Genomic DNA, 14,800 nt, shown 5'->3' on the forward strand with positions numbered 1-14,800 from the left:
CTATCCTATTCTCGAATACATCACTTTACGTGATGTATCATAACATTGAGTGGTGTATCTAAAAGTGAATCGCGATGTATTGGTACGTTGAGTGATGTATCTGAAACTGAGACGCGATATATCAAAATGTTGAAGGATGTATTCAAAATCAGTACGCGATGTATCATGATGTATCCAAATTTAAGAATTTTTTTTAATTTGAAAAAAAAGTAAGAATAGCACTATGTGCTCGTGTAAAATTCTCTGATGATAATGGTCGATTCTAATGAATAGGTTATGAAGTAACCTTTTAGAGATAGCCGTTTGCAAAAAGATCAAGAAATTTGAAAAGGCAATTTTCTTCTATTTGTTTGCTTAGTGACCAAGAGATCTTGATTCCTCTTTACTAGTCAGTTGATTAATAAAAAGATGGTTTCAGAATACGTTGGATTTACAATGTCACTAGATATCATCAGAAATGTGATGTAATAATCTATGAATGCTCTGCAGCTGCAATGTACATATGAATTACCAGATTATTAACTAGTTTTACTTGGACAGGCTTGTTTTTATCAAAGTAAACAACTGTTATTGAACTATCACTTTTATTTGAGTTAATTACAGTTCTCCTTATAATTGAATGGTTCAACACAAAGTTAATTGTACACCAGAATAAATGTAACAGGGGTGTGCGAAGGGAAGACATCGCTGGTGTTTTTAAGATACGACCTTTTCAATCAATCGTACCACAATAATAAGAGGGAAAGATCTACCGGTAATCAAATAGAGAAACTGGATACCCTTCCATGCTTGCCATTTCCATGACCGCCTTCTGCAGATAAAACAACAATGAGTCTTTGTTCGCTACTTGTGCAATACAAGAGGCTTCACAATTTTGTAATTGTTCCACTACTTGAGCATAAGTGACAAACATAGTGCATGTAGACCAATGATTAAAGTCTATAAAAGGAAAGAGTACACATCAGATCAACTAAAAGGAAGGCCAACAGCGTCATACTCTTGAGGGGGTTTTGTCATGTCAATTTTCATAGGTAATTTCTGCTTGTATCCAGACAGCAAGAGCTCAACGCAGTGGGAAATGAGAGTCAAAGAGATAGGAGATATCTGATTCAGGTAATAGCGTCTTCTTTTACAATGAAACTACTTTTTTAATGCTTCTACAAGCACACCATAACAGGATTTCTCAAAATGGAGACTCCATATAAATATAACTGTTTCTTTATGAAGATAAATATATACTGTTTCTGATCACATACGTGTTTACCCTTTTCAGACTATTTTAGTGTACACGATTATGCACTTGATTTCTGTATCTGGTTGGGGGAAGCGGGATGAATACTCAATCTCATAACTTAAGTAATCATTAATAATGTAAGGGTGGACAAATGTACGTTAAAAATGGTACAGAATCAAACAAGTAATCTCTATTAAATGACATAAAGATTAACAAGGAAATCTCTTTTATTACCTGGATGAATGCAGTGATCCGTCCAGGAGCATTCTGAAATTTACACAAACATCAGTAAGGGGATTATTCAATGAGCAGCTTCAAAACTTCTTTTATTTATCAAGTTGTTAGTGCATGGATTTGTCATACCTCAAATCGCTTCTCCTCCCAAGTTACATCAGTCCAAGTTTGTGTATCAAGTGATTCCCATGAACTAGGAGCTTGAATAACTTCCACATGCTGCAATAGCCTCAAGCTACCTGCAATAATAGTTCAAAGAAGTATGCTAACAGTAAAAATAAATCCTCCTACTGTATATAGGAACACAAATTCATGATGGCACATAAACAGTCTTCGGTGTAAAGGGTCAAATATATCCCTATACTATAGGAAATAGTTTATATATGCCTTTCGTTATACTTTTGGGCCAAATATACCCCTCCCGTTATACTTTGGGCCAAATATACCCCTGATTTTAACGGAAGGACACTTGTCAACATAGGAATCAAATAACCCACCCCCAATTTTAAATACCCAATTCCCTTTAGAAACCCACCCATTTAACCTATTCCCAACCCGTTTTCATAGTCATCTTCTCCACTTGAGATTTTCATTAAAATCAACACTTAATCACTACGGAAACTTCAAGACCACAATGTGGCGGGTCATTTTTTTCACCAAAAATATTTCTTGCAGAACCTCCTGCCTTTGAAGTTATTCCATCTCTTAAAAGATTAAAATAGTTGATAATTGTTGCAAGTTAGAATTCAAAATTTTAAGTTTGATTTAGCATGTACTTAACATATTGGGCAACATGAGAAACTGAACTTAAATGTGTTATGATGTTTAATTGGAATTGTTGTTTGTTTTCATCGGTGTTCAACGGACCAACAATTTAGTAGCATTAGAAAATTAGGGCAACAAAGATTAAGGCATGCTTGTGGATGGATTTTATCATCACAACGAGCAAGAAATATGTTAGTGACAAAACTGTGTGCTGGACCTTTCATAGTTGAGTATTGATTTTAATGGAAGCTTTAGCTAGAGAAGATGATTATGAAATGGGTTTGGTTCAAATTGGGTATTTAAATGGGTGGGTTTCTAAAGGGAATTGGGTATTTAAAATTGGAGGTGGGTTATTTGATTCCTATGTTGACAAGTGTCCTTCAATTAAAATTAGGGGTATATTTGGCCCAAAGTATAACGGGAGGGGTATATTTGGTCCAAAAGTATAACGAAGGGAAAATATAAACTATTTCCTATAGTACAGGGGTATATTTGACCCTTTTCCGAACAGGCTTCTACTACCCTTCCCTTCTAAACTGTCAGCAATATATACATAATGGAACGTTGAGCACACTTTTCACTTTTGAACTGAGTACAACCTTATATTACACATAACAAGCATGAAGTTGAACTGGAAAACTGATAGGCAATAGGTTTAAGTATCAGGACCACAGCTCAAATATGTATACTAGAAATTCAGTCTCCACTTGACCAGGTAAAGGGAAATAGCTTTGGAGCACCCGGCGGAGAATAAAGCAAGCTTTGAGTATATAATGCTGAAGAAATGATAATTATTCGAACTTACGACTGAGCCACATACTTGTAATGAATGCTTCTGACCACATTTCACGCTCTGACCATGAAGGTGCAATTTCTCTGACTGGGATTTTGTTTCTTGAGCATATGCTGGACAAAACACATGATCATCATGGTCATTATTTAACAAAGTACAATTTTAATGAGATCTGGAATAACCTTTTTTTTAAAAAGCAAGCAGCTTCTAGCAGACAGGTCACTAATGTTTTTTACTTGACAGATTACTTAAAACTAATAGAAACAACATGATTTAATCCTTTCAACTCTAAAGTTCCATATTTCTCATTTCTTCAATAAACCACAGAGCCTCAATAGCTTCATATTTTCCTTGCGGTTCAAATATGGGCATCAGGCACAAGGACAAATGCCAGAGTCCAGACCATTCTATATAGCACTCCTTTGGGAACATATATGATGACGTGCAGATAAAAGTTCTCAACGCCAAAGGAAATTACTAATTAATGAGTTATTATTAATTAACTTACCTCCAATTATTATATAAAGATATTTTTGTACAAGATCTGCTTCAATAAGACTCTCTACCAGTAAAGGAAATTCTTTATGGTACAGTATGTAATATGTGCAGAATACATAGGATTAGGGCAACAGAGAATGTTCTAGAATGAATCTGTGCCAACCATACCAAACATTAGGCATAACCAAGTCAACACAACAGTTACCCCTTCCAAGTTGACCAGCATTTATTACATTCTACAGATGAATAAGTTGCTGCAAAATGCGAGACAAAGTTCCAAACAGGAACCTTAAGTTCTAACTTAATATGTCAAGTTCCGAAGGCTAGAGAAGGAACGCACTCAAGAATTACTTGGCGTACAACGCCTGGAAGGACACCATCTCTTATAGGGGCAGTCTGCAATTCAATTGAAACTGTAGATTCATTGTCTCTTTGGCTAGACTTGTGATAATCACCATTAACATCCTGCAACAAAAAATTTAGTAATTTCTGTAAGATAAAACATGATAGACTTTGTATAAGTTACACTATTCACATACAGTTAAAGCAAAATGATAAAACTTTAGGTGTGTTTGGTATGGAGAGATAATTTCCAATTTGCTCATGTTTGGTTGATCGAAATTTTTCTCTAGGAAAAACAAGTTCCTTAAAAATGAGGAAAATAATTTCCCTAATGCAAGTAGGGAAAACAAGTTCCATTAGTGGAGTTTGTCTCCTACCCACCCCCCAGCAGCCCCCAACCCCCACCCCTTGACCATCCTACCCTACGCCATCCCCAAACTCCCACTCCATCCCACCCCCATAGTATTTTTCTAAATAACACATAAATGCTCTTTGTCAATATGTTTTTTTTTACATAAGCTTTTCACATGATGTTAAGAGTGTCCTGCATTCACTTTGTGAAGGAGCAGACAGAATGTCGTCACTAAGGATTACCTTATCCTCCGCAAAAATAATACTAATTGCACTACTTGGATAGCTTGGTTAGTAATTGCTGTAACTCCTGCTAGATAGAAGTTGATATGCCTTTAGTGTAGATGTTGAGTCCATTTTAAAGCAAAGCTTAACACTTTTTTCCCTTGAACTGCAAAAGAGCTTCTTCTATTATTTTTTGACATCAGCACTATGATGGTGTTGTATCATGTACAACCAACAAGCAAAAGTACAGCTCCTTCCTTCTAAGTGAGGAAGGAACCTACAAAATCAATCAGTGGTGATTCAGCCTCGTGTACATATTACTCCCTACACCAAATAGATAGGAGAAGTATATAACTAGTCTTGACCTTCAGCAAGGAGTTGGTACATCTTCAAAAGCACCTCAGATTTCTTTCTTTCCAGATAGACCACTAAATGCATGCAGGGATTGTGTTCCATATTTTCTTCAAGCTTTACTCGAACTTTTATAACCCCCGTGATTTTTTTTCTATAGCCCCGATAACCTTAAAATTCAGGAGTAGTTTGGCATCGTCCAAGTCATTCCAGTGTGCTCAGAAGTAAAGCTTACCACTTTTTTATCAGTAAAATGTAAGCTTTATTAATTGTTACTTTATCAAAAAGAACTTTTATTATTGTTAGGAGACTAGCAATAAGATGGAGCTTGCCTAAACTAAATTTCAATATACAGTCAATAACCTTCCCGTAATTGACAATTAAAATTTGTCAAGCTATGTTCATCTTGTACAACTAGAAGAAAAGCCCATCACTATAGATCTTTTCTTCTCATAGAAAGGTTTCAATCTAATCACTAAATTCGCTGATGAATTATTAATGTATGGCTCAAAGATGCCACAAAGTCAGGTTGCATAATTACAACAGTGAGTACTCTAAATCTAGTGTAAAATTCAGATTTTACAATTCCCCACCAACAGAAACAATGGCTGTCTTAAAAAAAACAACTGTTCCCTTCAACAAATGAAATCTCTAATTAAAACAACTACAACTATACATTCTTAAGCTCAATTAGCTGAAACTCAACTTCCAGAAAAACCATCAATGAACTAATAAATTGGTACACCTTTAACAAGATCAAATAAGATCTCAGTACCAGTTGTTATCAACAAAATCAATTAAACAAAAATGGTTTGGTCATCTGAAATTTAGCCATGATAAAAGATTATATAGAATAAGAAAAAACTCCAACTCTTCTTAGTTCAACACAAAACTTTTAACAAAAATAGGACTAGGTCGACCTAATAACAATTTTGTAATGACATTCACCTTGTGGCAAACGACAAAAAGATTTGTCAAACAACCCTCTAAGATCTGATCGCCATTGTTTGACAACAGGAGCTCATTGACATAAGGTGGCCTCAGCTTCTCCAATTGTTTCCTTTGCCTACCTATAACAAAAACAACAAATTTCCATTACCAAAAAAGATTGTGTCAACAAAGTTCATCTCTTCCCTATATCTTCAAATCAGATACTAAAGCGAAATCACCATTTTTTTCTCCTTTTTTACCGCTCCAAAGGAGTTCCCACACTTTTTTCTCTCTTGGTGACTCAAACTCACAACCTTAGGGTTGGAACTGAGGGGTGCTTACCATCCGAGCAACTCCCTCTTGTCAAGCGAAATCACCATCCATTAGTATCAACGGGAAACTCCATGAGTATATCACGGTTAAAAGGAAAGCAACCAGTTGTTCATGCATAATTACCTAACCCAATCTGAGTATTTGGCATTTGCTACGCCCCTACCACGACCTACAACTGCCAAACGTGCTCTATTTTGGTGGATACCAAAGAGTGGAGGAACATAGGAACCAACATGGACATAAACATCAAAAGCTGTAGAAAATTTTTCCTCAAGTTCCTCCAAACTATCAACATTTCCACTGACAAGACATGTAATGGCCAATTCCTCCCCACTTCTTCTTTTGTCCAATACAAGGGGCAGAGCTTTTCTCATTGAATCATCCACAAGAGATTGAACCAATGAATCCCACATGGTTGGTTTTGTTGAAACAAAGGAAAAAGGGACTCTACATGCTTCTGAATTGAATAAAAGTTCTGGGTTAGAGTTCAAGAGAATTCTTAGAGAATTAGAGAGTCTGTTCATATGCCTTTCCCAAAACAACAACAGTGAACCATCACTGTGAGTTCTAGTTGTTGTATATGCACCTGAAATGGAAAAAAATTATACCTTTAAGCTTCTACCATTTATTTCTTCAAAAAGCCTATTTGTTACAACAACAAAAGAATTCAAAAGAAGGTAAAATACCTTGGTGGGCTTCAAGTAAGGTTGTTACCGATGGGTTTTCTGCCAAATTCGGAATCAAGCCATTTTTTAACAGAAATCTGCAGTTGCTGCTAGTCATCGTCGCCTGAAACAAGAAGCTGAATAACCTATTTCCAAAGGCATGAAATTTGCGATGTATTTAAGTTATTTTGGTTTGAGAAAAGACTTCATTATTTATTTATCTAGAAAAGGTCCTAAAATGAGAATTGGTACAAAATTATCGAACTTCTATCTCTCAGGACTAAAATGTCATTGACGTCAATTGTTTGGCTCTATTTTGCTCTCATCTTTAACAACCCAAATTCATTAATGACGTGTCACTATTTTATTAGTTACGGGTTAAAAATACCCCTCAATTTTGATTTATTGTTTGACTTTACTCTCGCTGTTAAAACGAAGTTAAATTTACCCCTTCTGTTACTAATTTTACTAAAATTACCCCTCATTAGACGGAATCCCCAAAATTGACCCAATTACCCGAATTTAAAAAAAAACCTATTCTTTATTTTTAACCCAATGACCCGACCCCTCTAAGATAACCCGGTTAACCCAATTAACCCAATGCCCTATTACCCATTTCGATTAAATGTTCAGGAATGCCTCGACATTTACCGTAGAAATGTAGATAAAGAGAGAAAATACAAAGCTGAGCTGCATCTGTCATTAGCTGAGGCTGATGCAGAAAATTCCAAACTTGTATATGTCCTTGCAGAACAAGTTTCTTTGCCATTGGTTTGTCCAATGTTTCTTTGGAATCCTTAAACTTCTTCATCATTCAGTTTTTTTTTTAAAAAAAAATAATTAACTCTTTACTTATTTTCCAGTCGGGAAAGATGAAAGGTACCCGGAAGCAGAAATTGGCTGTTACTATCCTGTGTTAAAAGACATAAGGACAGTAGTTATGTCACTTGATTTCAAGAATATAATAGCTAATATCAATCCAAGCTCGGCGAATCATTTGAATGTACAATTAAAGAGCATAAGCAATGAAACACTTGCTAGCTTGACAAGTGAAGTTAATTGCGAACATGGAGAAATGGAAACAATAACACATCGTTTACTAACAGCTCCCATAGCTCAAAGATTATGGAAGCAGTTTGCTTCATGTGCAGGGTTAAAGAATGCATCTACAACAAATCATTACAGCATGGTGGGAACACAAGGCCTCACACAAGTTAACACAAATATTGAAAGCAATTCCAGCTATCATAATGTGGGCACTTTGGAAAAGGAGGAATACTAGAAGACATGGAAAAGATCACTCTTTTAACTGGATGAATCATCAGTGTCAGGAGACAATACATCAGTTGATTAGAGTGAAGTTCCCTTGGCTCAAAAAGGTTCCATATCAATGGATGGAAATTGTGGACATGTTGCAGAGATACAAACTTACTCTTCACTATCATATAGTGAACTGGAAACTACCGGAGGAAGGATGGATTAAATGCAACACAGATGGTGCTAGTAAAGGTAACCCAGGACAGAGTGCATACGAATTTTGTATGAGAAACAACAATGGAGATCTAGTGTATGCTGAAGGAGAAGGCATAGGGGTGGCTACCAATTTGAAAGAAAGATTTTCTTTTGTATGATTTATTTCGAATCTCATAAAAATAATGAAACAAATATGAAGAAAGAAAATAAATAATTTTACACATAAAAATAGCAAGCCGATATTCGTTTGTCACCATTTTCGAACAAATGACTACTCAAATTAAAATATAAACCCACTAAATTTATCAAAATTGATATCCAAAAAGTTGATAAAATTAATTTATGAGTAATCAATTTCTTTTTATCATCGATGTAGAAGGGAATAACCGCCGATAAAATTTTCTTTCTCCTTCACTCTTATATCAATCTTTCTACATGACGTATCTAATATGAAAATATATTTTTCACATAAAGTTAATCTTCAAGTTATTTGAAAAGAAATTGGTTTTCGTGATTTGGGAAAGAATGTGTTTGGGAAGAAGACGAAGATGAAAGGGGATTGGGTAGGGGTGGGGCTGGGGCTGGGGCTGGGTAGAATATGTTGACATTTTCATTTTTTCTTTTTCATTTTTTCTTAATAAAAAATTTAGATATAAAATGTGTTTGAAAAATTTTAAACAAAAAAATATATTTTTTCCATAAATTTGGGGGCCCAGTGCCACATGTTATTTTTTAATTGGTCATTTTGTCATGTCAGCGCAAGTGTATCACACACTCCTTATATCTATGTCTAATAGATTTTGAATAGGTAAAAGTGTTCAATAGGTACTAGTCTTAGTTAAAGTGTCTAAGTGAATTATGTGGACAATTTTAAGGGGTCGTCAATGACTTAACCCTTCAAGAAAATATTGATAATAGTAAGAACTATTTTTAATTAGGCTTAAGTCATCTGCGACCCCTTAAAGTTGTCCGCATAATTCACTTAGACACTTCAACTAAGACTAGTACCTATTGAACACTTTTATCTATTCAAAACTTGTTCCTATTAGACATTTTTCGATAATAAGTAAAAAAAATAAAGTGTGTGTAATGCACTTGATGTGATGTGGCAAAATGACTAATTAAAGGATAACATGTGGCGTAGGGTCCAACAATTATAGAAAAAAAGAAATTTATGTTAAAAAGAATGAAAATTATTTCAAATAAATTTTTCCATCTAATTTTTAAAATAAATAAATGAGAAGCCCAACCCTACCCAACCCCTTTTCTTCTTCATCTTCTTCCTAACAAGATTTTTTTTCTCAAACGACAAAATTCAATATCTTTGTTAATTGCTTTTATAATTATTTTTTATTCCTAATACATGAGAGAAAAAGATATTCAAAGAGACTGATCAAGAGTGATGAAGAAAGAGAGTCTTTCAATCGTCTTGAAATCGATAGCAAAGAGAAATCGAGTTGACCTAAATTATTTTTATTGAATCAATCTGATATTATTTTTGATAATTTTAATGAATTTACATTTTAATTTGAATGGTAATATTTGTTCGAAGTTGACCGAGATGGACGTCGATCGGCTAATTTTTTTCAGCCTGATGTTCACTCTTCTTTTTTCCTTTCAAATTCAATTAGTCGATTCAATCTTTTATTATTTTTAATAAATATTGAAAAGAGATAGAATAGAAAAAGAAAGAAAAAAACAACAGTGTGCAGGTCTTCTTTGGTGAAGAAGACGACTTAATAGGGGTGGGGTGGGGGCTTTTTTTCTTTTTGTTTTTGTTTTAAGAATTAGTATTACTTAAATTATTTTTTTAAAAAATAAATTATTTAAATGCCAAGTGGCAAAAAGTATTAAGTTTTTTTTGAAAAAATAAAAATAAAATAATATTTAAGGTTTCTTCACGCGCTCAGCTGAAGTGAAAAACACTTTTTTTGCCACATCAACATTTTGTGTTTAATAGATATACTTTTTGAACTATTTAGGTGTTCAATAGGTAATAGTCATAGTTGAGGTGTCTATGTGAAATATGTAGACAACTTTAAGGGGCTGCAGATGACTTAGGCCTTTTAATTAACTAGATGAGGGATGACCCTCTTTGTGGGCCCCCCCACAATTTTAAGTTAGAGTATTTTTTTCTATTTTAATTCTAATTGTTGGATTATGTGATTTAATTACTTATGGATTATCTATGAGTTGCTATAAAATCATAGAAAAACAGAGTGATGTCAAGTTAAATGTAGAAAACTTTGCATACTAACTGTTTCATTTAGAACTTACATGCATTTAAGAACGAAACTTCTATTTATTGAATGTTGTGTGGTTAACTAAATGATTATATTCTTTACATGCATCAATAAAATATCATTTATATATGGGAAAAATGACAAACATATCCCCAAACTATTGAAAATGGTATCTAAATACCCTTTGTTATACTTTTAGGACTCTTATGTCCTTGCCATCCAAAATTTGGAACGTATATACCCTTTTGATAGACGGTGAGACACGTGGCATCATCTCAATGACCCACCTAAAATTATTTAATTTTTAACCCAAAATTTAAAATACCCGTGACCCGGATAATTTAAACACCCGACCCAAATTATAACCCACGGATTGGCCTAAACGAAAAATTATAACGCACCAACTAGCCCAAATGAAAAAAAATAAAAATAAAAAGAAAAAAAGCAACAACAGTCATTGCTTCTTTCATCTATTAATCACTTCTTCTTCAGTGAAATCTTTTTCAATTTCATCTTCTTCAATGTAAACCACTACCTCTTCAATGCCTCTCTTCTTCTTAGCTTTTCACGACACATTTTCAATTGTATTTTAGCATTTTAGTGATGTTTTTCTTCCGATTATTGTTTTTGCATAAGCAATCATTCGTTTGAGTATCAAGTGGAAGTTTCAGTAGTGTGAAGTTCGAAGTTCGAGTATCCACTCATCGTCTAAATCGCTGCCTCTCCCAATCAGTTGAAAAGTGTGAGATACAAAATTTTAGCATTACTTGAAAAAAATCATTGAGTACCACGTCAAATTCCGTTTTCACCTCATCCACAACTGGAGCATCTGTTGTTGCTCTACCAGGGCGGCGACGACGGCAGCGGGACTACCTCCTCCGATGCTTTGACGACGGCAAAAGGACGAGCAAAAGTTGCTTAGTGCTGATGGAGTTTGGGAATGCGAATGAGGTGTTCTAGTGTTTTGGTGGGGAAGGAAATTGAAGCTTTTAATTAATTGGATCTTGAAAAATGAAGAACTTGACCAGAAGTTCTTTGAGAAATTCGAGAAATCTAGAGAAGATGGAGAAGTGTTTTGGGTTATAATTTGGGGCGGGTATTATCTAATTTGAGTGGGTTTTAAAATTATTTTGGGTGGGTCTTCAAAATTATGGGCCAAAATTTAATAAATTTCGGATAGGCATTTTAGATTGAGACACGTGTCCTGCCGTTAGTAGAAAGGGTATATACGTTCCAAATTTTGAAAAGCAAGGACATGAGAGTCCTAAAAGTATAACGGAAGGTATTTAGATATCATTTTTGATAGTTCAAGGGTATATTTGTCCTTTTTCCCTTTATATATTGTCATTGAAGAACACTTTCACCATGTTGATAGTAGTCCTCACAAAAATATTGACACATGTAGATATTGCAAGTGATGGTCAAATTTTAATACTCATTTACTGAGTTGTTTAATCTAACATGGCAATTAGAGCATTCGATACATCAGTTGCCACATATATATACCTACATCAAGAAGAAAATATAAAGGATAAACATTTTTATAAAAGTTGATCAAATGAATCATGCTAAGTATGGTGTACACAGTATCAAAGAAACCAAATAACCAACTATATGAAAAGCTTCCATTAAAGCTGAAATGTTTACAGATTTCTTTACTGACAACTCATAACGTTCTCGTTTCATTCAAATCTTTCAAGCAAAAAAGTTTCATCCCATCCGAGGGCAAAAACAAAAAATATATTTTATTTAATATCCCACAAATATGCTCTCTTCTAATCATCTCAACTCGGTATTATGGATAATAAAACATTAAACTTCAAAGACAAGTTATTTCTTTTGGTTTATTGTTGGAGTTTTTCCTTCTTTTATTTTAGAATCATCCGTCCATCATCTACAATTAAATATGTTTAAATTGAGGACTGCATCAAATCACTCATGACTTAATTAGTGTTATACTTATTGTGCCAATTTTTTTTTGAGACAAAGTAACAGTTTTATTCAATAAAAACTTAGTCACCCCATAAAAAGGTGTTAAGTTGGAAATTTTACAAGCATCGAAAAGGTACTTACACCCCTGCATGTCCAAAACCCTATACAATTATATATTGCCAACTTAATATACTAACTCTCCTACTTTCCCAGCATATTCTGTTTACACAAAAAAAATAAGCTAAGACAATTTATCCCAAGTTTTTTGAAAGAATTGCTAGTGCCTTCGAAATGTCTACCATTCATTTTCTTTCAAAAATTTGAACCATTTCTCGATTTGTGAATGTCATTCTTGCGCAAGGGCCATACTAATCCTCTCTGTATCGTTCCAATTTTATCAGATGTCCCCAAAGGGACTTATTCCAATATCAACTAACCTCAAGGTATATGATATAATTTTTAAGATTTGGGGATATGGATCCATGTATGGCTATAAGTGAGAGGATTCGCCTAAAAATAATTAAAATATCTAAAAATAGAGTTATTAAATTAAACCTAAATTATGAGATATTATGTGGAGAACTTGAGGAGAATTCTGGAAGGAAATTAAAGGAAAAGTAGTGACATATAAATTTCTATATAAAAAATATTTCATTTTCTTCAATTTCACTTTAGCTTTTGTATTGATTACATAAATCATTAAAAACTTTTCATACTTTTCCCATCGATTTTGATCAAAGTACCCAAAATTGGTTGATCAAATTAGACACGGACCTCACACCCACACCCACACACATATCATGTTGACACGGGTGCAACACCAAAAGTGAAGAGTTCGAACAACTTAGATCTAGGGTGTGTTTCAATTCTCTCATGTATGGTTGGGTTAAATGTTTTGGAAAATGTTTTCCAAATCACCTCATTTTTCTCAAATTTAAGGAAGACGACTTCCCTTCAAAACTTAAGGAAAACATTTTCCAAAACTCTCTTCTAACTTCAAATTACAATTATTTGTTTGTTGGAAAAATCAATTTATTTTGTCCCTACCCTCAAACCACCCCCCTCCCAACCACCCCCCAAAAAATAATAATTTTAAAGCTTGTTTTCAAATTCAATTTTTTACCCCACCCTCACCCCTACCCCACCCCCTACCACCACCCCCTACCAAAAAAATATTAAAAGTTATTTTTAAAAGATATTTCTAATTTCAATTTTTTATTTTTTTACCCCCCACCTCTACCCTCACCCCCCATCAGCCCCTATCTCCCCCACCCCTTCAAAAAGAAAAAAAATTAAGTCTGTTTTTAAAAATATTTTCAACTTCAAATTTTTATTTTTTCATCCCAATCCTCGACCACCCACCCTCTCCCCCCCCCAAAAAAAATTGAGTTTATTTTTAAAAAATATTTTCAACTTCAAAATTTTATTTTTTCACCCTTACACTCGATCCCTCCCCCCCACCCACCAACTCCCCTACCACCCCCACCCCCCCAAAAAAAAATTAAGTTTGTTTTAAAAAAATATTTTTTCAACTTCAAAAATTCTTTTTTTCAACTTCAAAAATTCTTTTTTTCACCCCTACCCTCGACCCCCCCACCCCCTACGCAGCCCCACCCACCCCACCCCTACAACCCCCCTCCACCCCCCCAAAAAAAAATTTAAGTTTGTTTTTAAAAAATATTTTCAACTACAAAAATTCATTTTTTTCACCCCTACTCTCGACTCCCCTTACCCACCCACCCCCTCCCCCACCCCCCGACCCCCCAAATTTTTTTTAAGTTTGTTTTTAAAAAATGCTTTCAACTTCAAAATTTCATTTTTTCACCCCTACCCTCGACCCCCCCACCCCCCAAAAAAAAATTTAAGTTTGTTTTAAAAAATATTTTCAACTTCAAAATTTCAATTTTTCACTCCCTCGACCCCCACCCCCACCTCCCAAAAAAAATTTAAGTTTGGTTTTAAAAAATATTTTCTACTCTAGTAAAAATAAAAGATATTTCTCAAAAACATTTTTCATTCATAAATCAAACACTAAAAATCTGTTCCGGAAAATATTTTCTAGTCACCAACCAAACATGAGAAAATAAGTAAAAAATCAACTTGTTTTCCAGGAAAACATTTTCCTTTATACCAAACACAGCCCTAATGTATAAATATTCAATGACGGGTAGAATCGGTAACTCAGGTACAAACATCAGTTTTGGAGATCCCGTCCTAACCTCCTTGTGCATCTTGACTCATGCCCACGCAACAACAACAACATACCTAGTATGGTCCCATAATGCGGTGTTCACTGTTCAGGAGAGTAGAGTATACATATACCTTGTCTCTAGAGAGACTGTTTCTGATAGATGCTCGGTTCAAAGGAACAATAGTCTAAAGTAGACACCCATGGTTGAACAAAAATTGAGCTCCAAAAAAGGCAAATCTG

General features: G+C 34.4%; 3 protein-coding genes and 1 non-coding gene across 5 annotated transcripts in view; 2 read left to right on the plus strand and 2 right to left on the minus strand.

The window, feature by feature from the left end:
• LOC125838361 (protein TONNEAU 1a-like) overlaps positions 1 to 14,800 on the plus strand; it is a 1,213,107-nt gene that overhangs the window by 596,812 nt on the left and 601,495 nt on the right. The gene's annotated exons all lie outside the window — the stretch shown is intronic.
• Positions 1 to 14,800, plus strand: part of LOC125838365 (uncharacterized) — a 532,039-nt gene that overhangs the window by 236,136 nt on the left and 281,103 nt on the right. The window lies entirely within an intron of this gene.
• Positions 712 to 6,862, minus strand: LOC125838360 (uncharacterized). Of its 2 annotated transcripts, XM_049517431.1 has the most exons (8): positions 6,743 to 6,862; positions 6,180 to 6,642; positions 5,742 to 5,859; positions 3,865 to 3,989; positions 3,054 to 3,139; positions 1,598 to 1,707; positions 1,469 to 1,501; positions 712 to 811 (listed from the first exon to the last, which is right to left on the minus strand). In XM_049517431.1, the coding sequence occupies exons 1-8, from the start codon at positions 6,837 to 6,839 to the stop codon at positions 749 to 751; spliced, it is 1,095 nt and encodes a 364-aa protein (XP_049373388.1). In that variant the 5' UTR covers positions 6,840 to 6,862; the 3' UTR covers positions 712 to 748. The 2 variants fall into 2 exon arrangements, 1 of the variants encoding a protein (XP_049373388.1); XR_007443561.1 differs by lacking the exon at positions 3,054 to 3,139 and having other exon boundaries at positions 793 to 811.
• On the minus strand, positions 12,684 to 12,786 carry LOC125838436 (U6 spliceosomal RNA). The gene has a single exon (XR_007443563.1). It is a non-coding gene; the product is annotated as a U6 spliceosomal RNA (small nuclear RNA).

This window comes from Solanum verrucosum, unplaced genomic scaffold (assembly GCF_900185275.1).
Source record: "Solanum verrucosum unplaced genomic scaffold, falcon-dt-bn FXZP01000150.1, whole genome shotgun sequence".
Classification (NCBI taxonomy): Eukaryota; Viridiplantae; Streptophyta; class Magnoliopsida; order Solanales; family Solanaceae; genus Solanum; species Solanum verrucosum.

Excerpts from the sequence above, each read along its gene's own strand:
- LOC125838360 (XM_049517431.1), bottom strand. The coding sequence starts at position 6,839 with ATGACTAGCAGCAACTGCAGATTTCTGTTAAAAAATGGCTTGATTCCG. Across the intron at positions 3,140-3,864 it reads GTACGCCAAGTAATTCTTGA|CATATGCTCAAGAAACAAAA; the intron begins GTGCGTTCCTTC and ends TGTTTTGTCCAG. Across the intron at positions 1,708-3,053 it reads GTCAGAAGCATTCATTACAA|GTAGCTTGAGGCTATTGCAG; the intron begins GTATGTGGCTCA and ends CTATTATTGCAG.